Source organism: Salvelinus fontinalis, chromosome 23 (assembly GCF_029448725.1).
Source record: "Salvelinus fontinalis isolate EN_2023a chromosome 23, ASM2944872v1, whole genome shotgun sequence".
Lineage (NCBI taxonomy): Eukaryota > Metazoa > Chordata > Actinopteri > Salmoniformes > Salmonidae > Salvelinus > Salvelinus fontinalis.
In genome coordinates, this window is record NC_074687.1 from 40,647,475 (window position 1) to 40,674,061 (window position 26,587).

The 26,587-nt window shown below is 42.9% G+C and overlaps 1 protein-coding gene across 3 annotated transcripts in view; it reads left to right on the forward strand.

The window, feature by feature from the left end:
- The window catches only part of LOC129821330 (activin receptor type-1-like), a 41,432-nt gene extending 15,069 nt beyond the window's left edge, over positions 1-26,363 (forward strand). For 2 of the 3 annotated variants that reach the window (XM_055878900.1, XM_055878901.1), the window contains exons 2-12: positions 2,746-2,819; positions 3,373-3,627; positions 3,951-4,214; positions 4,716-4,976; positions 13,605-13,810; positions 16,092-16,191; positions 16,947-17,093; positions 17,398-17,673; positions 22,048-22,245; positions 24,618-24,748; positions 25,233-26,363. In XM_055878900.1, coding sequence (XP_055734875.1) covers positions 2,753-2,819; positions 3,373-3,627; positions 3,951-4,214; positions 4,716-4,976; positions 13,605-13,810; positions 16,092-16,191; positions 16,947-17,093; positions 17,398-17,673; positions 22,048-22,245; positions 24,618-24,748; positions 25,233-25,367 — 2,040 coding nt within the window. In that variant the 5' untranslated portion in view covers positions 2,746-2,752 and the 3' untranslated portion in view covers positions 25,368-26,363. The remainder of the gene's footprint in view (positions 1-2,745; positions 2,820-3,372; positions 3,628-3,950; positions 4,215-4,715; positions 4,977-13,604; positions 13,811-16,091; positions 16,192-16,946; positions 17,094-17,397; positions 17,674-22,047; positions 22,246-24,617; positions 24,749-25,232) is intronic. The other variant, XM_055878902.1, reaches the window with a different exon arrangement.
- Positions 26,364-26,587: the final 224 nt, after the last annotated feature.

Below are 26,587 nucleotides of genomic sequence, written 5' to 3' on the forward strand. Positions count from 1 at the left end.
TTACAGCCTTATTCTAAAATTATTAGAAATTATTAGAAGCCTTATTCTAAATTGTCCCCCCCCCCCCCCCCCCCCCCCAATCTACACACAATACCCCATAATGACAAAGCAAAATCACGTGTTTTGTTGACATTTTTGCAACTGTTTAAAAATACACATTTCTTTGAAGCACCTTTTGGCAGTGATTACAGCCTTGAGTCTTATTGGTTATGATTCTACAAGCTTGGCATAGCTTTTTTCAGGTCTCTCCAGAGATGTTCGATCGGGTTCAAGTCCGGGCTTTGGCTGGGCCGCTCCAGGACATTCAGAGACTTGTCCCTAAGCCGCTTCTGTGCTGTCTTGGCTGTGTGCTTAGGGTTGTTGTCCTGTTGGAAGGTGAACTGTTGCCCCAGTCTGAGGTCCTGAGCAGGTTTTCATCAAGGATCTCTCTGTACTTTGCTTCTTTCATCTTTGCCTCGATCCTGACTGGTCTCCCATTACCTGCCGCTGAAAAACATCGGCACAGTATGATGCTGCCACCACCATGCTTCACCGTCGGGATGGTGCCAGGTTTTCTGCAGATGTGACGCTTGGCACTCAAGCGTCACATCTTGGTGGTTTCAAACTTCTTCCATTTAAGAATGATCCATCCTGTTCTGGGGACCTTCAATGCTGCAGAAATGTTTTCGTACCCTTCCCCAGATCTGTGCCTCAACACAATCATGTCTCGGAGCTCTACGGATAAGTCCTTCGACCTCATGGCTTGGTTTTTGCTCTGACATGCACTGTCAACTGTGGGACCTTATAGACAGGTATGTGCCTTTCCAAATCATGTCCAATTAACTGAAATTTACCACAGGTAGAATCCACGTTGTGTAAACATCTCAAGGATGATCAATGGAAACAGGATGCACCTGAGCTCTATTTCGAGTCTCATAGCAAAGGGTCTGAATATTTATGTAAATAAGGAATTTTTTATTTTTATACATTTGCAAAAATGTCAACCTGTTTTCTCTTTGTCATTATGGAGTATTGTTTGTAGATGCATAAAAGGTAATCTATTTGAGAATAAGGCTGTAACGTAACAAGATGTGGAAAAAGTCAAGGGGTCAAGGAACCAAGCGAGTTGGTGGTAAAAAAACAAAACACTTCATTGCCTACACAACACTGCACCCACGGCTGCGCAAGGAATAATCAGGCACATTACAATTTTCATGTGGCACGGGAGTATGTAGGAATTTCTGGGAGTAGTACAAGGAGCTGCCCCTTTTAGTGACGAAAAACGGCATTGCATCACTGCACTACAAATTATGCTTTTCCATTGGGTATAAATACTCCTTTACCTGTCTGTACCCTGTGCTCATTTTTGGGTGGCACAATATTCACCTGCTCCCCCTCCTTTCCTCCTCAGTGCCCTCCCCTACCTGGTTGTCACTAGTTAACACAGCCACAAAGTCATTATGGCTAAAGCCCGACCATTTATACCACTTTTCTTCTTAATCTGATTTTAAACCTAAACCTAATCTTAACCACACTGCTAACCTCATGCCTAACCCTAACCTTACCTTTTTGTAGCCAATTTGGACTTTGTGGCTGCATTGTCCCTCTGCCCTCTCGTTGCCCCCTGGCCATACTTGTGCGTCCCCTGGGTGCCCCCCTCGGTCCTCCTACCCCCGCTCTGCTCTGCACAGAGCCCATGATTATCTTTCAGTGGCAGCCTCTGTTTTGTGCTCTGATTAAAAGGAGCAACATGTGGTCTGTGTGTGAGCGGGGCCATACAGACGCCGTTGGGGTAATGCTAACATTACGTGCTTAATCATTTATGTCTGGGAGCAGGCACAAAGGCTTTGGGGGAAACACTGGGGTATTTATCAGTGGGCAGACACAAACACTGCCAAGATAACGGTCTGCCCTGGCTTAGTATGTCATAAACACGCTGCATGGGGAATAGGTGGCGGAATTGTAGGGAGTTTTTGGCCAACGGCAACAATCATCAAATCTTATCAATGTGGATTTGGTACAGGAATAGTTTGGAAAACATGCATCCTAATTTTTATGGGGTGTGGATGTGTTGCTCTAGAGTGTGGTGGGCTCTGTTTGAATCAGTCAGACAGATCACAGCCGAAGTCAAACGGACGTAAATGTACATTTTATGTCGCTGTGCCTAAAGATACATGCAATATTGAATGGTTAGAGGCAGCCTCTTCATTTGAAATGTTTCTATTTGGGCTCCCTGCTGTGATCATCTCGTCCTCCTCCTCGTTCTCCTCCTGCGTCTGTCTGCTCCACTCGCTGCCAAGTAGGTTGTCTCTCTCTCCCAGTACAGCTCAGCCAATAGGAGAGCACTAGTCGCCCAATTGCTTGCCACTCAATGCCTTGTTGCCAGGACAACAGGAAGGCATGAGACCCACTTTACTTGAACATTTTAAACTTGGTGTTGACTCTTTACAGAAAACAAGGAAAGGTCTTTTTTTCTCGCCGTAAAATTCCCCTTTGTCATGGTGCTCTTTAGATCTAAATCCTTTAACTTTCATCTCTTTCTTTCCTCTTATACTGTCACACCATTGGCTTGAATTAATTTTAGTGGACATAACAAAGGCATTTATACAGAAGCTGCTTGTCAATTTATCTGTGTGATGCAAATAAATGTATTTGTCTTGTCAGGGAATCTTCTGAGTACATAGATTGTAAGCTATCCGGCAGGTCCATGTTTAGCGAACACACTATACAAAAGTGATTTGGTGGAACTTCTACCCTGTCTTCCAGGTCTACAATGTTAGATGGCGACATGTTTTTCCTGGTCTTCATACTTCTGGTTTTACCCTCTTCCAGCGTGAAAGGTAAGTTTTTGACACGTCTCCTTAATAAAACATGGCTACTCTCACTTACAAAGCGATTGGGGTACATTTAGCGTGTCTCTTCGGAGACTACACCCATTCAGTACCATTTCCCATCCAGTTACCAAGTACACGGCTCCGAATATGTGTAGTGAGTTAAAATATTTCTGTCAAGGGCATGTTTTGGCTCTCATTCTGTCCCTGTGCCTCTCTCCCTCTCCCCCCGCTGTCTTGCAGCATTTTTTAACAACTGCAGTGACAGGCTCTCAGACTGAGAACTGAGGAATTCTCACTGTGTCTGTCTGGCTGGCTGGGGATACTTATTATTCTGCATCATCTACTTTAGTGTAGCAGCTAAATGATAAATCTCTCAAGTCAAAGAGAGAAGAAAATGAGGAAGGTTGAATATACCAAAGCTCCTGCACTAAGATGACCACAATATGACCATGATATTCACAATGCCGAACATCCACATAGTATACTGTATGCCATTATCGATGGTTAAATGTGTTTCCTTTTCGGTTCTGTCCCGTGTCTGACTGTGTTTCCTGTGCAGATGAGGGGAGCGTGAGCGACTACGAGTGTGCGTGCGATGGGCCGTCGTGCGACGTAGGAGACCGGTGTTTTGGTCAGCAGTGCTTCTCGGCCCTCTCTGTCCAGAACGCCATTTCCGTCCAGCAGAAGGGGTGCGTTGTGGGGCGGAGCGAGGAGTCCATAAGTTGCGAAAGCCCCCCATCCCATAACCTGATGGTGGAGTGCTGCCATGGCGACCTTTGCAACATGAATGTCACAGTGGCAACACCAGCGAGAGGTGACACATTTATTCTCATTGGATTCATCACGCTCATGTTTTTATCCCGCCCTCAACGTAGGCTTAGCACTAGCAATGTGCTGACTCATAAACATCTCCACTACCGATACCGACCTACCTAAGCAGCACATCACCACTTTGCACATAGATCTAGCTAATGACACATTTTATATTCAGTGTGTCCATTTGTGTGACGGCCGTTTGGGTACACGAGTGAATAACAACAAAACTACCAGAAGATTTGTTATATTCTCTTCAATGATTGAGAATTACACGCGTTTGTAGATTTCTCCAATCTCCACCTCCCTTTTTATTTTTAACAGATGAGGAAGTGATGCCTGCCTTGCGAGACATTGAGTGTGTGTGTGAGGGGCGGTCGTGTGATGGCGGAGAGCGCTGTACGGGCCGGCAGTGTTTCTCCTCTATCAAGATCAGTGACGGGTTCGTGGTGCACCAGAAGGGCTGCCTTCAGGATGACGACCAGGGGAGAGCCACCTGTGCCACCCCTCCTTCTCCCAGCCGCATAGTCAAGTGTTGCCAGGGGCACCTGTGTAACGTGAACATCACTGTGGAAGCAACAGCCAAAGGTAACCCACCACCCTGTTTTCACTGAAATCATTACCACATCTTGTTTTTATGATCTTGGCCTCATTGAAGCTCTATCTCACTTTGTGTTTCATAATTCATCTAGATTTAGTTAGTGATACAGATATGCATTAAAGCAGCAATCAGCAGTTGAAACAATAACAGAGTACTCCCTGCCCCTGTTTCGGTAAAAAGCTGAGGGATGGGGCTCAATGTTATCACTCTCAAGTTCATGTTCACAGCACTATAGGATGCAAGGACTGACTGTCCATGGTATCATCATTATTATATTTTTGCAGGCTATAAAGTGTTTCTTTTGGTTTACACACAGGAAAGCAAATGTTAGTATGGGGAATAACTTGCTCCTGGGTGAAGCTTGCCCTAAGTACAGATCTCGTATCCGCTTCCCCCATTCTTAACCATTAGTGGGGGAAATTCTAAACTGACCCAAGATCACCGTCTAGGGGCAACCTCACCCTGCTGTCTTTCTGTTACCTGCATAGAGGATAAAGTGAAGTCTGCTGGCGAGCACGAGTGTGTGTGCGAGGGGCGCTCGTGTGCCACCGGGCGGCGCTGTATAGGCCAGCACTGCTTCTCCAGTCTGACGGTCAGCGACGGAGCCCTGGTCTCCCAGAAGGGCTGCTTCAAGGTGTACGAGCAGAGCAGGATGACCTGCAAGACGCCGCCCTCCCGCGACCAGATCGTGGAGTGCTGCCAGGGCCACCTGTGTAACATGAATATCTCCGTGGCGCTGCCTGTCATAGGTAAATAAATACACTTGCGTCCCAAATGGAACCATATTCCCTAAGTAGTGCACTATATAGGGAACAGGGTGCCATTTGGGACCCGCAACCAATGTCTCACATTCATTTATATGCATCCCTTTTCTAATGAGAGGTCTGTGTGATGCACATTTGCATTCAAACCAAGGTTATTCATGCCAGGAAAACGAAAACATTTCTGTGCCATATGCTCTCGGTGATCTGCTGTCTCTAATGGATTCACTGACACGGTTCACGGGCAGGTGCTCAATTGATAAACCAGTGTTGACGAGGCGCTGTGATTTTTTTTCTTTGGGATATAGTTTTCTTACCCATTCATTCATGATGCTCTGCCAGTTTAGCCTTATTGTCAGGCCAAGTGCAAACAATACTCTAGGAATCCTCGTTTCCAATTAGGACTGTCTGTAACCGTCTATAACGGTTAGTTCTGCCCGCGTTTAAGGTCCGAGGGAGCGTCATTCCATCCACTTGGCCGTTGTCCCGCGAGGGCACCACGCCAGGGTGTGTGAAATTGTCTGCCATAGCCGTTTGCTGCACGGCCATCTATTGCTTTTCAGGGTCTGTGTGGCAGTTCCACCCTGAGCACCTCTACAGCAGAGGAGGGGAGAGTCTGAGAAAAGAGACGGACGTTTTCATATTGTTTAGTCGCGGTCTACTTCCTCTGTCCTCTCTGAGATTGTCAGCGTGGTTTGACACAGAGCTCTAGGGCAAAGCAGAACAGAGGACATTGAGATGCGTCCCAATTGGCACCCTATTCCCTATGCCAGTGGTTCCCACATCCGGTCCACAAGTACCCCCAACAGTATACATTTTATCCCCGGACAAACGCACCTCATTCAACTCAAGGGCTTGATGATTAGTTGACAAGTTGAGTCAGCTGTGCTTGTCTGGGACCACAATAAAAATGTGTACTTTTTGGGGGGTACTTGATGACTGGGGTTGGGAAACACTGCCCTACGTGGTGCACTCCTTTGGACCAGGACCCAAAGGTTAGTTTAATAGGGAATAGGGTGCCATTTGGGACACAGACTGAATCCATGTAGAGCTGTGGTCACCCAACTCTGTTCTATGAACCTTAATGACTACTCTCCTATCCCCAGTAAAAAGTGTGTGTGTATCCACGATAGATATCTCAGCAAAAAAAGAAATGTCCCTTTTTCAAATAACTTCACAGATCGTCATTGTAAAGGGTTTAAACACTGTTTCCCATGCTTGTTCTATGACCATAAACAATTAATGAACATGCACCTGTGGAATGGTCATTAAGACACTAACGGCTTACAGACAGTAGGCAATTAAGGTCACAGTTATGAAAACATAGGACACTAACGAGGCCTTTCTACTGACTCTGAAAAACACCAAAAGAAAGATGCCCAGGGTCCCTGCTCATCTGCGTGAATGTGCATTAGGCATGCTGCAAGGAGGCATGAGGACTGCAGATGTGGCCAGGGCAATAAATTGCAATGCCCGTACTGTGAGACGCCTAAGACAGCGCTACACGGAGACAGGACGGACAGCTGATCGTCCTCGCAGTGGCAGACCATGTGTAACAACACCTGCACAGGATCGGTACAGCCGAACATCACACCTGCGGGACAGGTACAGGATGGCAACTACTGCCCGAGTTACACCAGGAACGCACAATCCCTCCATCAGTGCTCAGACTGTCCGCAATAGGCTGAGAGAGGCTGGACTGAGAGCTTGTAGGCCTGTTGTAAGGCAGACATCACCAGCAACAACGTCGCCTATGGGCACAAACCCACCGTCGCTGGACCAGACAGGACTGGCAAAAAGGGCTCTTCCCTGACGAGTCGAGGTTTTGTCTCACCAGGGGTGATGGTCGGATTCACGTTTATCATCAAAGGAATGAGCGTTACACCGAGGCCTGTACTCTGGAGCGGGATAGATTTGGAGGTGGAGAGTCCGTCATGGTCTGGGGCGGTGTGTCGCAGCATCATCGGACTGAGCTTGTTGTCATTGTAGGCAATCTCAAAGCTGTGCGTTACAGGGAAGACATCCTCCTCCCTCATGTGCTACCCTTCCTGCAGGCTCATCCTGACATGACCCTCCAGCATGACAATGGCACCAGGCATACTGCTCGTTCTGTGCATGATTTCCTGCAAGACAGGAATGTCAGTGTTCTGCCATGGCCAGCGAAGAGCCCGGATCTCAATCCCATTGAGCACATCTGGGACCTGTTGGATTGGAGGGTGAGAGCTAGGACCACCCCCCCCCCCCCCCCCCCCCCGCCCCCAGAAATGTCCCGGAACTTGCAAGTGCCTCGGTGGAAGAGTGGGGTAACATCGCACAGCAAGAACTGGCAAATCTGGTGCAGTCCATGAGGAGGAGATGCACTGCAGTACTTAATGCAGCTGGTGGCCACACCAGATACTCACTATTTGGATTTTGACCCCCCCCGTTGTTCAGAGACACATTGTTCCATTTATGTTAGTCACATGTCTGTGGAAATTGTTCAGTTTATGTCTCCGTTTTTGAACCTTGTTAGGTTCATACAAATATTTACACATGTTAAGTTTGCTGAAAATCAACTCAGTTCACAGTGAGAGGACGTTTCTTTTGTTGCATATACAGTTAAAGTCGGAAGTGTACGTACACTTAAGTTGGAGTCATTAAAACAAAATTTTCAACCGCTCTACAAATTTCTTGTTAACAAACTGTAATTTTGGTAAGACGTTTAGGACATATACTTTGTGCATGACACAAGTCATTTTTCCAACAATTGTTTACAGACAGGTTATTTCACTTATAATTCACTGTATCACAATTCCAGTGGGTCAGAAGTAGAGGTCGACCGATAATGATTTTTCAACGCCGATACCGATTATTGGAGGACAAAAAAAGCCGATACTGATTTAATGGCCGATTTTAATAAAAAAAATATATAATACATAAATACACACACGCACACAGCTCTGAAGTGACAATGATACTGAAGAATCTGCTTAGGAGACAAATACTCTCAACTGTTTGAATAAAAATAGAGTTTAAGTTACCTGTAATGAATGTTGAAAACCAAAACTGTAATTTCTATATGCAGGAAATCCTATTTTAATAATGGGCATAGTAAGAATTGACAACCAAAGTGCGAGTCTTAATTCCCATCACACCTTCTAGCAAAATCTGAAAAGCGGTTCCTTCATTTATTCCATAGGATATTTTTAGATTCACTTAAAATAAGGTGTGTGTTTCGTGTAGGCTTACATCACCGTGCCAATTTTATAACTGTGTAGATATCCATAGGACAAGGTAACTCTGATCCATATTGGCTAAATATAAGTGAAGATAAAAAAATATGTTGATAAGCATTACTTTATCCTAGTGAGATTTACACGGGTATCAAAACGTCGAGGCGGTTTAAGCCTGCACGAAACACAGACCTTATTCAAATAAGGTAGAGATCAAGACATTCTCTATGGAAGACATGAACGGTAAAATAACGAAGGAACCCCTTTCAAATTCAGCCGCAAGTTATTACAGGAATTATTACACGTCAACTATTTCTCTCTAAACCATATACCTTTTGACTAATTCAGAAACTATCACTTCGAAAACAAAACGTTTATTCCGTTCCGTATTTTATCTAACGGGTGGCATCCATGAGTCTAAATATTCCTGTTACATTGCACAACCTTCAATGTTGTCATAATTACGTAAAATTCTGGCAAATTAGTTCGCAAAGAGCCAGGCGGCCCAAACTGTTGCATATACCCTGACTCTGCGTGCAATGAACGCAAGAGAAGTGACACATTTCACCTGGTTAATATTGCCTGCTAACCTGGATTTCTTTTAGCTTAATATGTAGGTTTAAAAATATATACTTGTGTATTGATTTTAAGAAAGGCATTGATGTTTATGGTTAAGTACACTTTGGAGCAATGACAGTCATTGATTGATTGTTTTTTTGTAAGATAAGTTTAATGCTAGCTAGCAACTTACCTTAGCTTACTGCATTCGCTAACAGGCAGGCTCCTCGTGGAGTGCAATATAATCAGGTGTTAGAGCATTGGACTAGTTAACTGTAAGGTTGCAAGATTGGATCCCCCGAGCTGACAAGGTTAAGTATCTGTCGTTTGAGGCAGAACGTTCCTAGGCCGTCATTGAAAATAAGAATGTGTTCTTAACTGACTTGCCTAGTTAAATAAAGGTGTAAAAACAACACCAAAAAATCCGGCAAATCGGCTCCCAAAAATACCGATTTCCGATAGTTATAAAAACTTGGTCGACCTCTAGTCAGAAGTTTACATACACTTAGTTGACTGTGCCTTCTAAATAGCTTGGAAAATTCCAGAAAATTGTTATGGCATTAGAAGCTTCTGATAGGCTAATTGACATAGTTTGAGTCAATTGGGGGTGTACCTGTGGATGGATTTCAAGGCCTACCTTCAAACTCAGTGCCTCTTTGCTTGACATCATGGGAAAATCAAAAGAAATCAGCCAAGACCTCAGAAACAAAATTGGAGACCTCCACAAGTCTGGTTCATCCTTGGGAGCACCAAACTTCTGAAGGTACCATGTTCATCTGTTCAAACAATAGTATGCAAGTATAAACACCATGGGACCACGCAGCTGTCATACCGCTCAGGAAGGAGTTCTGTCTCCTAGAGATGAACTTACTTCGGTGCGAAAAGTGCAAATCAATCCCAGAACAACAGCAAAGGACCTTGTGAAGATGCTAGAGGAAACGGGTACGAAAGTATCTATATCCACAGTAAAACGAGTCCTATATCGACATAACCTGAAAGGCCACTCAGGAAGGAAGAAGCCACTGCTGCAAAACCTCCATTAAAAAAAGACTACAGTTTGCAACTGCACATGGGGACAAAGACTACTTTTTGGAGAAATGTCAGCTGGTCTGATGAAACAAAAATAGAACTGTTTGGCCATTATGACCATCGTTATGTTTGGAGGGAAAAGGGGGAAGCTTGCAAGCTGAATAACACCATCCCAACCGTGAACCACGGGGGTGGTAACATCATTTTGTGGGGGTGCTTTGCTGCAGGAGGGACTGGTGCACTAAACAAAATAGATAGCATCATGAGGCAAGAAAATGATGTGGATATATCGAAGCAACATCTCAAGACATCAGTCAGGAAGTTAAAGCTTGGTCGCAAATGGGTCTTCCAAATGGACAATGACCCCAAGCATACTCCCAAAGTTGTGGCAAAATGGCTTAAGGACAACAAAGTCAAGGTATTGGAGGGGCCATCACAAAGCTCTGACCTTAATCCCATTTTTGGGCAGAACTGAAAAAGCGTGTGCGAGCAAGGAGGCCTACAAACCTGACTTAGTTACACCAGCTCTGTCAGGAGGAATGGGGCAAAATTCACCCAACTTATTGTGGGAAGCTTGTGGAAGGCTACCTGAAACGTTTGACCCAAGTTAAACAATTTAAAGGCAATGCTACCAAATGCTAATTGAGTGTATGTAAACTTCTGACCTACTGGGAATGTGATGAAAGAAATAAAAGCTGAAATAAATCATTCTCTCTATTATTCTGACATTTTACATTCTTCAAGTAAAGTGGTGATCCTAACTGACTTAAGATGGGGGATTTTTACTTGGATTAAATGTCAGGAATTGTGAAACTGGGTTTAAATGTATTTGGCTAAGGTGTATGTAACTTCCGACTTCAACTGTGTACACACACACACACGTATGTGGACACCACTTCCAATTAGTGGATTTGGCTATTTCAGCCACATCCGTTGTGACTATTGTATAAAATCGGGCACACAGCCATGCAGTCTCCATAGACAAACACTGTTTCAGCCTTACTGAAGAGCTCAGTGACTTAACATGGCACCGTCATAGGATTCCACCTTTCCAACAAGTCAGTTCGTAAAATTTCTGCAACGGTAGAACTTCCCCGGTCAAGTAAGTGCTGTTATTGTGAAGTGGAAACGTCTTGGAGCAACAACAGCTCAATCTCTTGGTGGTAGGCCCCACAAGCACACAGAACGGGACTGCCGAGTGCAGAAACGGAGGCTGTTTTAGCAGCAAATGGGGGACCAATTTCATATTAATGACAATGATGTTGGAATGAGTTCTTCCACATCGATCTCAACAAACCATTTCTGTATGGACCTCGCTTTGTGCACAGGAGCATTGCCATGCTGAAGCAGGAAAGGGCCTTCCCCAAACTGTTGCCACAAAGTTCAGGACACAGAATCGTCTAGAATGTCATTGTATGCCCTAGCGTTAAGATTTCGCTTCACTGGAGCTATCTCGAACCATAAACATCCGCAGACCATTATTCGTCCTCCTCCAAACTTTACATTTGGCACTATATACATTGGAGCAGGTAGCATTCTCCTGGTATCTGCCAAACCCAGATTCGTCAGTCAGACAGCCAGAAGGTGAAGCGTGATTCAGCACTTCAGAGAACACGTTTCCACTGCTGTGGCGGTCACAAAATTCTGTGAGACTGTGATTTGTCAATCAAATTATTGACCCTTAATTAACAAACACATTTATTATCTCCTGGCTTCCATAAGCCACTAACGCATACCTTTCTGTAGTATTTTTCAGAAGAACAAAATTCGTACTTGGAGTTATCCTTATGTTAGGTACTGTTCTGGCTATGCTATATGGCTGTGACCTACACTAGTTGATTTAGCAGACAAGATTTTCTTAGAATTCTGTAGCATAATTTTATAGTATGAAGAATACAATAGAACAAAGCTGAATAAAATAAAGGATATTTTCTCCAAACGATTTGAAGGAGTGCGCACAAGGCTATTTTGTCTTGAGCGGTTAACAAGGAAATCGGGACTCCTATATGCTGAATTTAGTTATTAATGAAACTTTAGTTGTTCTAAAAACGTTGGGCTATATGTTTTGATTTTAATAAATTGAAAGACGTGAGTTTGCGCAGGCTGTACACACTTCATCAGTCTCTTATTTACAATTTGACAAGCACTTGATAATGCCTCAAATTTCCCGTCGACATCACCTTTGTGAGGCCGTAATGCACCCCCAAAAAGTCCATGCCTTCTGCTGTCAATGGTGTTGTGCCCTTGGGCTTAATATAATCATTATAATTCCCTTCTCCCTGAGTGCTGTGTGCTCCGAAGCACCTCTCACTCACATGTCTCTCCATCCATGTAATCGGGTCTTTCTCACAGGCTATAAGTGAAGATCGACACATCGGGGACGTAACTGCGTGCGTCCTTATCCAATTCCGAGGTGCATATTGAAGATAATGGAACAACTGTCCACATTTACTTTTTGTCAGCAAGCAAGTGTAGGCCTAATGAACAGCAAAAGCACTAGCCTATGTCAATGTCCTAGCCCCCATAATATCAAAGTTGACTTATTCTGTGCGAGAAATAAATATTCCAAACATAGTCTGGGACAGTTGTGGAATGCGATAGATCCCAAATTAATACAAAATTGTTTTACGCAATGAGGCTGACGCAACGTGTAGCTTAACATTTTCGTAAACTATTAGTGTAACAACGCTGGGAGTTGGAAAGCAAGTGCAGGTCTTGAGTTTAATAATAAACGGAACATCGAACAATATAACAAACACGAGCCATGCTGGTTAAGTGTGCCTTGAATTCTAAATAAATCACTGACAGTGTCACCAGCAAAGCACCCGAACACCACCACCTCCATGCTTCACGGTGGGAACCACACATGCAGAGATTCTGTTCACCTACTCTGCGTCTCACAAAGACACAGCGGTTGAAACCAAAAATCTCAAATTTGGACTCATCAGACCAAAGGACAGATTTCCACCAAATGTCCATTTGCTCGTGTTTCTTGGCCCAAGCGAGTCTCTTCATCTTATTGGTGTCCTTTTAGTAGTGGTTTCTTTGCAGCAATTTGACCATGAAGGCCTGATTCACGCAGTCTCCTCTGAACAGTTGATATTGAGATGTCTGTTACTTGAACTCTGAAGAATTTATTTGGGCTGCAATTTCTGAGGCTGGTAACTCTAATGAACTTATCCTCTGCAGCAGAGTTAACTCTGGTTCTTCCTTTCCTGTGACGGTCCTTATGAGAACTAGTTTAATCACAGCGCTGAAATGGTTTTTGCATCTGCACTTGAAGAATCTTTCAAAGTTCTTGAAATTTTCCAGATTGACTGAACTAAATGTCTTAAAGTGATGGACTGTCGTTTCTCTTTGCTTATTTGAGCTGTTCTTGCCATAATATGGACTTGGTCTTTTACCAAATAGGGCTGTCTTCTGTACACCACCCATACCTTGTAACAATGCAACTGATTGGCTCAAGCACATTAAGAATGAAAGAAATTCCACAAATTTACAAGGCACGCCTGAAATGCAATCCAGGTGACAACCTCATGAAGCTGGTTGAGAGAATGCTAATAGTGTGCAAAGTTGTCATCAAGGCAAAGGGTGGCTACTTTGAAGAATCTCATGTAAAATATATTTGTTTAACACTTTTGGTTACTACATGATTCCATCCGTGGTATTTCATTGTAGAATAATAGTGAAGACATCAAAACAATGTAGAAAATAGTAAAAATTAAGAAAACCCCAAGAACGAGCAGCTGTGTCCAAATGTTTGACTGTATGTACCAAGATGTTCAAATTAACTTAAACCTCTTTCTTCTCCTCGTAGCAGGCGACCTTCCCAACTACAGCTTGACTACACTGGCCATCGTCATCGTGGCTCCGGTCATCGTGCTCATTGTCCTCTCAGGCATCGCCATCCTGGTGTTCAGACGGATACACCAGAACCAGATGGAGAGGCTGACGGCCCGGGAGGCGGAGTACGGCACCATAGACGGACTCATAGCCTCCAACGTGGGGGATAGCACACTGGCGGTGAGTAGGACATGATCATACTGCACCATACCAGGGCCCATATTATCAACATTTCAGAGTAGGAGAGCTTTACAAGGATCAGGTCCTGCCTGTCCATAATGTAATTTCATTATGATCTAAAAGTTAACTGATCCTAGATCAGCACTCTACTCTGAGAGGCTTTAGAAATATGGGCCAAGGTCTGGGATGGGCTGGGTGGGGAGCTGTGGTTTGAGTGGTTAGTCCACACAGTACAGCACTGAAAACATTTATGGACTCTCAAGCTATGTGATTATGTTGAGCCCAAAGAGCATTTTTGTGTGCTCTAGACTAGAGTGCGTGCTAGGTAGTCATGCACTCCATGTTCCTGGGTGTTCATGTAGTAGGCCTATATCAACTGTGCTGGGATTAATTTTCTGCCCTCTCAATTGGGAATGAAAGTATTTCTTCTACTACTGGGATGGAAAATGGGCATCTTGTTTTACCAGAGCAAATTGAGCCTACACATGATTTCAACAAAATTGCTCGTTTTGTAGAATTTTGCATACTGTAGTGAAAGAATGCTTTGAGCTCGCAACTGTAATCAGTGTTTTGTTTGATGAACTTCAGCAATTTACCCACCCCAAGAAAATCCCATGAATTTAATTAAAAACTTAAAGGAAAACACTAAACACGCCTAGTGTTTACAGCAAAGCGTGACCACTGACCAGTATCCCTGAAAACACTGGGCTGGGGTGTGCTAGAGGAATTGCTGATTTTTGGATCTATTTCAAGCTATTTCCAAACCCATCACAGTACTTGGCAACGGAAACCCAAAATATGCTGCCGCAGAATGTTTGTTTCAGTGTAATTAAAAAGTGCTTGGCAGCACCCAGAGGAAAGTTATTAGGAACAGTGGTGACAGTCAAACATGTAAACACATTTCCTTAAAACACATGCAGGTCCCCCTCTCCCTAGGCCCTGGGTGCCTAAGTCTGTGGTGATTATGATAATGCTGTGGCTGAATTTCCCCCCACTCCTGTCTCCCCTACCCCCTTCCACCGAACAGCCCAGATCTGCCCTCCCACCAAACAGGGATGTTAAACTCACAACAAAATGAGTTCTCATTTGGATTTACAGCTTCCATTTAGCATTCCTTTCCTTTACTTGCTTTCACACAGCTGTTGTTTTATGCATTAAGTATCTATCTCTTTAATGTTTCCATTTTAGTCCTCTCTTCTTGTTAGTGTTTTTCTCAGCCAAATTTGGAGTTGCTAAACACTGCCCCCTTGTGTCAGTCATGGTGCCCTGCAGAAGCCTGGAGATAAGATGCACATTAAAGGCTTAGCAGCATTGTGCCTGTTTGGAGTCTAGGGCTGGGATTACATCACATCTATCAGCCCCCTCAGCTCACTAATCACCAGGGACTGCTGTTTACCAAGCAGAGGAGCCTCTGCTGCTCCAGGGAGGCCAGACACAGACAGACCCAACCAACCGGACCCTGACCAGCTTTTACCCCCAAGCCATAAGATTGCTTAATAGTTAACCAAATAGCTACCCAGACTATCCGCATTGACCCTTTTTTGCAGTAATTCTTTTGACTAACCACATACACTGCTGCTACTGTCTATCTATCCTGTTGCCTAAACTTTATCCCTCCCTATATGTAAATATCTACATCAATTACATCGTACCCCTGCACATCGACTCTACTGGTACCCCGTGTGTATATACGCGTGTACACGCGTGTGCGTGTGCGTGTGTGTATGTATATATATATATATATATATATATATATATATATATATATATATATATATATATATATATATATATATATATATATATATATATATATATATATATATATATATATATATATCTATATATATATATATATATATATATATATATATATATATATATATATATATATATATCTATATATATATATATATCCAAGTTATTGTTACTCATTTTGTATTTATTCCTTGTGTTACTATTTTTTTAATATTTTTTTTATATCCTCTGAATTGTTTGGAAGGGCCTGTAAGTAAGCATTTCACTGTTAGTCTACACCTGTTGTTTACGAAGCATGTGACAAATAAAATTTGATTTGACAGACCGACGTCTCTGCAGCGTTGCCACTAACCAGACCGAGAGACGGCGCAAGATGAACAACTCCCTCTCCAATCAGACTCCAATGAATCCCATATGCTCTGCTATGTCCGGGGCTGGGACACCTTTTTCATCTAGGGACTACCGGCTGATCTGATCCCTCTGGATGCTGTTCATTTATTGTCTGTCCCTCCCCTTCTCTCAGGATTTGCTGGATCATTCGTGCACGTCGGGAAGCGGCTCCGGACTCCCCTTCCTAGTTCAGAGAACCGTCGCCCGACAAATCACACTCAACGAATGTGTGGGTCAGTATCCAATACAGTCTGTTCTCTCTTTGTTCAGTAACTGAGGTGTACGTTTAGGATCAGGGCGTCCATTGTATGCATCGACACGGTTTTCGAGTAAAATGCCCCTTTAAGACATCTTAAAGTGAAACCTTTGGAACAGATTTGTTTTGCAAAACAGAGCCCGTGCTGTTCCCTGACCCCGGGAGTTTTCTGAGTAGATTTTTTTTGGAAGTGTTCTTAGTTTTCTTACAACTCGGTTTGAAACCTGGCCAGATAGCCAAAGTAACTACCAACAAAAAATATTTTTAACAAACATTTTTGGTTTCGTGTCAAATGGGGATGTAGTTCATGCAAAAAGTCAAGTTGAGTAAGATGACCAAAATAAAGGTACTGTGTGTTCCATTAACTAATGGTCTGCAGTTTTGTGTAACACTGCCTTTTATAAAACCAATACAATCAGCAAAACAATCTCTATGTACAGAGATTATCTGACTTTTGAGTTGGGAGGGAATATTGGGGGTATTCCTGTCATAGTTTGGCAGGTTGATATTTTTCCACTGTATTTGATGAATGTCATTTGAGGCCAGATCTGTATTCCCAAAGCATCTCAAAGTGCCGATCTGGGATCAGGTCACCCCTGTCCATATCATTTTAGCAATGATGATCTAAAACTGATCCTAGGTCAGCACTTCTGCTCGAAAACATTATTTATGAATGCAGGACTTGAGAATGTCTGCTGTTTCCTCATCTCTCCCCTGTTTCCCCATTTATAGGTAAGGGGCGCTACGGTGAGGTTTGGCGAGGCCAGTGGCAGGGGGAGAGTGTGGCCGTGAAGATCTTCTCCTCCAGAGATGAGAAGTCCTGGTTCAGAGAGACTGAGATCTACAACACAGTGCTGCTGAGGCATGAGAACATCCTGGGTACGTACCTCCAGATACGCTCTAGGCGAAGCAACCCAGTCTGACAGGAGCTGGTCTATATGGGCAAATCCAAACTCCCACCGAAGTGGAATGGTTTTTTTTGTCCTGCATTGGTGTCAATGGAAGACTAAGTGAACATTTGACCTGTGGGAGTTAGGATTCGCCCCATCTGTCTGGCAATGTTTTTTATTTTTTAGTGAAAAAATGTCTGTCATATTGAATTTGAAGAAATACCTTTCCCAGCTTTTCCCTGCGCTCTAATGTGTGTGTGTGTCTGTCGGTCTGTGTGCGTCCTTGGCTGCAGGCTTCATCGCTTCGGACATGACTTCCCGAAACTCGAGTACACAGCTGTGGCTAATCACACACTTCCACGAGATGGGCTCCCTGTACGACTACCTGCAGCTGAGCACCCTGGACACAGCCAGCTGTCTGCGCATGGCTTTGTCCATCGCCAGCGGCCTGGCACACCTCCACGTGGAGATCTTCGGCACCCAGGGCAAGCCGGCCATCGCCCACCGAGACCTCAAAAGCAAAAACATACTCGTCAACAAGAACGGCCAGTGCTGCATCGCCGACCTGGGTAAGAGCATAGTGTTGTGGATATAAAGCATACTGTATGCGTTCATTCAAGATTTGTATTGGTTGTCGTCAGAGGAGGCTGGTGGGGTGAGCTATAGGAGGACGGGCTCATTGTAATGGTTGGAATGAAATAAATGGAACGGTATCAAACATATAGAAACCACATTTGACTCGTTCCATTGATTCCATTCCAGCTATTACAATGAGCCTGTCCTCCTATAGCTCCTCCCACCAGCCTCCACTGGTTGTTGTTCATTTAGATGTTGTAAATTAATCTATATAATGTGACCGTTTTCTGTTGTGTCCATATTATATGTTGGTGGTAATAGGGCCTCCCGAGTGGCGCGGTGGTCTAAGGCACTGCCTCGCCGTGCTAGCTGTTTCACTAGAGATACTGGTTTGAGTTCAGGCTCTGTCGCAGCCGGCCGCGACCATAGAGACCCATGGGGCGGCGCACTATTGACCCAGCGTCGTCCGGGTTAGGGGAAGGCTTGGCCGGCCGGGATGTCCTTGTACCATCACGTTCTAGCAACTCTTGTGTTTCCTCCGACACATTGGTGTGGCTGGCTTCTAGGCTAAGCGGGCATTGTGTCAAGAAGCAACTCGGCTGGGTTGTGTTTCGGAGGACGCACGGCTCTCGACCTTCGCCTCTCCCGAGTCCGTACGGGAGTTGCAGCGATTGGACAAGACTGTAACTACCAATTTGATACCACGGAATTGGGGAGAAAAAGGGATAAAAATAAAATGTAAATAAAAAACAGTGGTGGTAATAGCGCCTTTGCAAACTGTCCCCAAAGTTCTTTGTAGCTATCTAGCTTCATAGTTTGGATCATGCGACGCAGTTGCTGGGACTGCTTGTCTCTTTCCAGTGATCCTGCTGACCAAGGGCCGGTCTGAGGAGCTATTTGGCGTCGCAGCTAGCCTAGCAGCTAGCTATCTGCATATCAAGCTAGCGAGGTTTTCTTGAACGCAGCCCGCGACACGGTTAGCCATTGTGGCTGGGACCGCGGATTGTCCCGGGTTTGTGGCTGTCTAGATCCCTGCTGTTTTGTTATTTTCAATTTTCCCCATGACCTTCCCTGTCTGGAACTGTGAGGAGATACAGCATAACCTACGTTGCTAGCTACCATGACAAAGACCAAAGCCGGAAGTATTTGGTGTTTTATTAGGATCCCCATCAGCAGCTACTCTTCCTGGGGTCCACTCAAAACATGAAACATAATACAGAATGACATAATACAGAACATCATTAGAACAGCTCAAGGACAGAACTACCTACATCCATTTGAAAAAAAGGCACATGTAGCCTACATATCAATGCATACACCAACTATCTAGGTCAAATAGGGGGAGGCTTTGTGCCGCGAGGTGTTGCTTTATATGTTTTTTGAAACCAGGTTTGCTGTTTATTTTAGCAATATGAGATGGAAGGAAATTCCATGCAATAAGGGCTCTATATAATACTGTACATTTTCTTGAGTTTGTTCTGGATTTGGGGACTATGAAAGACCCCTGGTGGCATGTCTGGTGGGATAAGTGTGTGTGTCAGAGCTCTGTGTAAGTTGACTATGCAAACAATTTGGGATTTACAACACATTAATGTTTCTTACAGAAAGAAGAAGTGATGCAGTCAGACTCTCCTCAACTCTTAGCCAAGAGAGACTGGCATGCATAGTATTTATATCAGCCCTCTGATTACAATTAAGAGCGAAACATGCCGCTCTGTTCTGTGCCAGCTGCAGCTTAACTAGATCTTTCCTTGCCGCACTGGACCACACGACTGGACAATAACCAAGATTAGACAAAACTAGAGCCTGCAGAACTTGCTTTTTGGAGTGTGGTGTCAAAAAAGCAGAGCATCTCTTTATTACGGCTAGACCTCTCCCCATCTTTGCAACCATTGAATCTATATGTTTTGACCATGACAGTTTACAATCTAAGGCAACGCCAAGTAATTTAGTCTCCTCAACTTGTTCAACAGCCACACCATTCATCACCAGATTCAGCTGAGGTCTAGCACTTAAGGAATGATTTGTACCAAATACAATGCTCTTAGTTTTAGAGATGTTCAGGACCAGTTTATTACTGGCCAACCATTCCAAAACAGACTGCAACTCTTTGTTAAGGATTTCAGTGACTTCATTAGCTGTGGTTGCTGATGCGTATATGGTTGAATCATCAGCATACATGGACACACATGCTTTGTTTAATGCCAGTGTCCGGTCATTGGTAAAAAATAGAAAGAGTAGAGGGCCTAGAGAGCTGCCCTGCGGTACACCACACTTTACATGTTTGACATTAGAGCAGCTTCCATTAAATAAAACCCTTTTGAGTTCTATTAGATGGATAGCTCTGAATGCACGATATGACAGGTTGAAAAGCCATAGCACTTAAGTTTTTTCAACAACAGGTTATGGTCAATAATATCAAAGGCTGCACTGAAATCTAACAGTACAGCTCCCACAATCATCTTATTATCAATTTCTTTCAATCAATCATCAGTCATTTGTGTCAGTGCAGTACATGTTGAGTGCCCTTTATAAGCATGCTGAAAGAATGTTGTTAATTTGTTTACAGAGAAATAGCATTATATTTGGTCAAACACACTTTTTCCCAACAGTTTGCTAAGAGCTGGGCAGCAAGCTTATAGGTCTGCTGTTTGAACCAGTAAAGGCCGCTTTACCACTCTTTGGTAGTGGAATTACTGGCTTTCCTCCAGGCCTGAGGACAAAGACTTTCCTCTAGGCTCAGATTAAAAATATGACAGATAAGAGTGGCTATAGAGTCAGCTACCATCCTCCGTAGCTTTCCATCTAAGTTGTCAATGCCAGGAGGTTTGTCATTATTGAAGGATAACAATAATTTCTCACCTCTCCCACACGAACTTTACAAAATTAAAAAATTGCACGGCTTTCCTTTCATTAGTTGATTTTTTTATGCATGAATATACTTGCTCACTGTTTCTCGTGGGCATTTCCTGCCTAAGTTTCCCCAATTTGTCAATGAAATAATCATTGAACTAATTGGCAACATCAAATGGTTTTGTGATGAATAAGCCATCTGATTAAATAAAAGGCTAGAATTTTAATTTGTCTTTCTGCCCATAATTTCACTTAAAGTACATTTTCCCCATCATTCTTTATCATTGATCTTGGCTTCATAAAAAGTTTCTTCTTTTGTTGAGTTTAGTTGCATAATTTCTCAATTTGCAGTAAGTCGGCCAGTCAGATGTACAGCCAGACTTATTAGCCACTCCTTTTGCACCATCACTTTCAACCATACAGTTTTTCAATTCCTCATCGATCCATGGAGCCTTAACAGTTCTAACAGTCAGTTTCTTAACAGGTGCATGTTTATCAATATTGGAAGAAGCCGTTTCATAAATTCATCAAATGCAGCATCTGGATGCTCCTCATAAATCACATCAGAATCAAACAAATATTTTTAACATCGTCCACATAAGAGTCACAGCAAAATCTTTTGTATGATCTCTTATACACTATTTTAGGCCCAGCTGTTGGAACTTCGGCTTTCCTGGATATAGCCACTATATTGTGATCACTGCATCCAGTGGGTACGAATACAGCTTTAGAACAAAGTTCTACAGCATTATTAAAAATGTGATGGATACATGTGGATGATCTTGTTCCTGTAGTGTTTGTAGATTTAATAACCTGAACCAACTCAACTCATCTTTCATCTCATATGCATTGATGTGTAGACTACGTGTGCCTTTTAAACAAATGTATGACGTTCTGTCCATGAGCTGTTCTTGTCTATTGATGTTCTGTGTTATGTCATTCTGTATTATGTTTCATGTTTTGTGTGGACCCCAGGAAGAGTAGCTGCTGCTTTTGCAACAGCTAATGGGGATCCTAATAAAATACCAAATACCAAACCACTCCAACACTCTTCCCTCCATCTACCCTGTTTTTTTTAGCATTAGAGGAAGAACAGAGCAGGAAGCTCTTTAAGCCTTAACCAAACATGCATTAAGGAGCACTCATGTCCCAAACTCTAAGTTCTCGGTGCCAATGATAAAAGTGTGAGTCATTTCAGGTAGCTCTGACTACTCAATGAGACTACTACTAAGGTCACGACCGTCATCCCTTAAGTTGTTTGTGTGCTGCATTCTGCTCACAAACAGGATGTTGATGAGTTGTTTTTGTTGTGATACGATCGTGGCGTAATTTGATATTGGATAAATATGGTTGTTTTTGACAACAGTTCTAAGCAAAAAAAAATTTGTGTCTAATCACATCCACCAGAGGACAGTATACTGTGCCTTAGATATATTAATTTAATAAGGACAATCATTTTGGTCCATAGACAGCATATTTTGAATCCTTTTAATGATTTTTTTTTTCTGTCCTAGGTCTCGCTGTGATGCATTTCCAAGACACAAACGAGTTAGACGTGGGCAACAACCCTAAAGTGGGCACGAAGCGCTACATGGCCCCAGAGGTCCTGGACGACTCCATCCAGATGGACTGCTTTGAGTCCTTCAAGAGAGTGGACATCTGGGCCTTTGGCCTGGTCCTGTGGGAGATTGCAAGGAGCACGGTCAGCAACGGTCAGTACAATACACGTTGAATGGTTTCTTCTGTTCTCTCTCACTCCTTCACTCATTGACCATCAAATCAAAGTTGATTTGTCATATGCATAGAATACAGTGTAGTGTACACAGTGCGATGAAACACTTACTTTCAAGCTGTCATCTAAAACAGTGCAGCAACTATAAAAATTATTCAGTAAAAAGGTAGTATTAAAAACAAACAGCCCTAAATGCATGCCATTCTAGATATTTGACAAAGCATGTTAAACATGTCATGTAGTAGTTTGTTTATACAGAGCTTCTGTAGGTATCTTTCTGTTACCTGCCTGTCTGCATATGCATGCTGATCTTGGAATATTCTCTAATGTCTCTGTCAGGGCATAATCAAAACCTATCATAATACAGTTGAAGTGAGAGGTTTACCTACCCCTACGCCAAATACATTTAAACTCAGTTTTTCACAATTCCCGACAGTTAATCCTCATTCCTCCTGACAGAGCTGGTGTAACTGAGTCAGGTTTGTAGGCCTCCTTGCTCGCACATGTTTTTTCAGTTCTTCCCACACATTTTCTATAGGAATGAGGTCAGCGCTTTGTGATGGCCACTCCAATACCTTGACTTTGTTGTCCTTAAGCCATTTTGCCACAACTGTGGAAGTATGTGTGGGGTCATTGTCCATTTGGAAGACCCATTTGCAACCAAGCTTTAACTTCCTGACTGATGTCTTGATGTTGCTTCAATATATCCACATCATTTTCCATCCTCATGATGCCATCTATTTTGTGAAGTGCACCAGTCCCTCCTGCAGGAAAGCACCCCCACAACATGATGCTGCCACCCCTGTGCTTCACGGTTGGGATGGTGTTCTTCGGCTTGCAAGCGTCCCCCTTTTACCTCCAAACATAACAATGGTCATTATGGCCAAACAGTTCTATTTTTGTTTCATCAGACCAGAGGAAATCTCTCCAAAAAGAACAATATTTGTCACCATGTGCAGTTGCAAACTGTAGTCTGGCTTTTTTATTGCGGTTTTGGAGCAGTGGTTTATTCCTTGCTGAGCGGCCTTTCAGGTTATGTCAATATAGGACTCGTTTTACTGTGGATATAGATACTTTAGTACCTGTATCCTCCAGCATCTTCACAAGGTCCTTTGCTGTTGTTCTGGGATTGATTTGCACTTTTCGCACCAAAGCACGTTCATCTCAAGTAGACAGAACAGGTCTCCTTCCTGGGCGGTATGACAGCTGCGTGGTCCCATGGTGTTCATACTTGCGTACTATTGTTTGTACAGATGAATGTGGTACCTTCAGGCATTTGGAAATTGCCCCCAAGAATGAACCAGACTTGTGGAGGTCTACAATTTTTTTTCTGAGGTCTTGGCTGATTTCTTTTGATTTTCCAATGATGTCAAGCAAAGAGACACAGAGTTTGAAGGTAGGCCTTGAAATACATCCACAGGTACACGTCCAATTGACTCAAATGATGTCAATTAGCATATCAGAAGCTTTTAAAGCCATGACATCATTTTCTGGAATTTTGCAAGCTGTTTAAAGGCACAGTCAACTTAGTGTATGTAACTTCTGACCCATTAGAATTGTGATACAGTGAAATAATCTGTAAACAATTGTTGGAAAAATTACTTGTGTCATGCACGAAGTAAATGTCCTAACCGACATGCCAAAACTATAGTTTGTTAACAAGAAATTTGTGGAGTGGTTGAAAAAACGAGCTTTAATGACTCCAACCGAAGTGTATGTAAACTTCCAACTTCAACTGTATGTAGAACATAATGTCCAGCTGGATTTTTGAGAATTGAATTCTCCACTTTTAGAGGAAGTGTTTAGCAATCTAATAGCAAAACCGCCGTATCACTTTGCTATGCATAAAGTTGTGTTGACCATTGGCAGAACAAATCAATACTTTGGCTGACAGTCTCATTGAGGAAAGGAGTGAATGTGACTTCAGAGGAGGACAGACAACTCTCCCCCGTGTCTGTGGTCTAGTCTGGGACTAGAGGCGCTGCCATCTTATCTGAAATGGATCTTGCTTTCTCCACACTGTTAAATGACGTACTTTCCCTATGGGTTTCCACCTAGTACACAAGTAGCAAGTGACAACTATGCAAACAAAGCACCTTGTTAGCGTTTTTCTATGCTATTTCACGTTTTGTTTTGTGTCACTTTTACTTTGCTAACATATTTCTGTCATTAAGTAGGATGAAATACAGTATAAAACCCCACTCGGCAGATTTTATGGATATTTCTGTCATGTATTTTTCCTATTCTCTGTTACACTTGCATATTGCTCAATATTAAAATTCCCATGCGGTTTAATGTGAGATCGCATAGACATTTATATGTTGTGTATTCTCCCACATACTCTGTGTGTAGGCATTGTAGAGGACTACAAGCCTCCCTTCCATGACGCGGTGCCCAGCGACCCCAGCTTTGAAGACGTGAAGAAGGTGGTGTGTGTGGACCAGCAGAGACCCAACATCCCCAACAGATGGTTCTCAGACCCAGTGAGTACAGAGATGAGACAAGCAGAGGTGGAGAGAGAACTAGCTAATATATGTTTTCATAAGGAATGAGCCTCTCCAAATCGATTTATAAACTGTGCAGAATGCTGCGCTGTCTGCTAGGTTGTCCTTGCTCATCAGACGGTTACATGTCTCTGTAAACAGCTTGTCAGCCGCCAACCGCATTTCCCAGCTCCATTGAAAACATAATACGGTCTGATTGGCAGTTAGTCTTTTGTGCTTAGAATTAATTTTTGCTTAGAATTCTAGCCTTTTATATTACTCATTCTGATATTTGTTATTTTTGCTGCACCTGTGATAACATCTGCAATTCTGTGTACTGGACAAATAAACTTTTTTTATTTGATTTGAAGAATAATTGCTTTACCCTTTGCTTTGCGAAACTATACACTTTCACACTTGATTATTATTTTTTTTTAAGTGAACTTTAATGGATTTTTAACTCTGATTTCCTCTTGCTTTCCAGACTTTAACGTCCATCGCAAAACTTATGAAGGAGTGCTGGTACCAGAATCCATCCGCCAGATTAACGGCGCTACGCATCAAAAAGACTCTGACAAAAATCGACAACTCTCTGGACAAAATTAAAACGGACTGTTGAGCTTCTTCCTTGTTGGTGCGCAGGGAGAGGAGACCTAAAGGCCTTTAAAGACATCCAGCAGGCAGTTCGGTTCCCCTGGACAACACACAGGAGAAAATGGACCGGTTGGGCTCAGTGCTCTTAAAGTGGCACATTTGTATTTATTTTAAACACTTGGTGGGACACATTTTGGCATCCAAAGATGGCTTACAGGGCATTTAAGACTGCCAATAGTCTTGGATATTAGGTGACTATCCCTTTTTAAGATATAGGAATATTGAACTAATAGTCACGTTCTTCAAGGAAGAAACTGTTACCTGGGCATTTGAGTACTGTATATCGCTTTAGAGCTGCCGATTTTCTGAGAAATGTCTGAACATATTTAATTTAGCAATATTGGCCGTGCTTTATTGCTGTTTATTGCACTAGCAATCTTTGCATTCCTGGCTTGCACTGTTGCTGATGCATTTGGAGAGAAAAAACAACTTGCCAAAAATGTTTTGTTTTATAGTTCACACAAACTCCAGTAATCAGAATGAGGAAAAAATAGTTTTTTGCTTTCACTGCATCTCTTGTGCACTGCTGTTTACAATATTGTTAGAACAATTCTCTTGGTATTTCATCCGACCTGTAACGTATTTAGCTAACACACTGTGTTGTAGAATTGTGCTGCAGACAGTTATAGCCACTCTTTACTTCTTACTTTGGCGATGTCGTCTAACGTATCCTGTCACAGAAACTTTTTTATATCGCCATACATTTCACATTATGTACCTGTTCTTTTGTTTGGTTGTTTCATCAGCTTAATTGAGACAAATCCTAAAAGAGCAAATCAAATATTTACTAGATGATGCTGAACTCACTTCATACAGGAGCAGAAGTTATGCCTGTAAAGTAATATTGTCTTAATTTGTGCATTGTCAAAGTAATTGAAGTCAAACTTCAGCCTTTTTTTCTTTTTCTTTTAACATTTTATATCAAGTAGTGATTTCTATGAATTAAATAGAGAAAAACATAGATGCTCTGTCTCATCTGTCAGTTACATCAAATTAACCTTTTCCCCCTCATCAAAATATATTCCCCACAATATTTGCCCACCGCGGAGCTCTGCACATCTCTACCTAAACTTTAACTTTTTTACATGTCGTGATAGGTTTGCAAAAGTCTGGTAACCTTCCAAAATCCTCAGGTTTTTCCAGAAATAGTTGGACAGTTGGAAGATTCACAGAATTTAGGTCGGA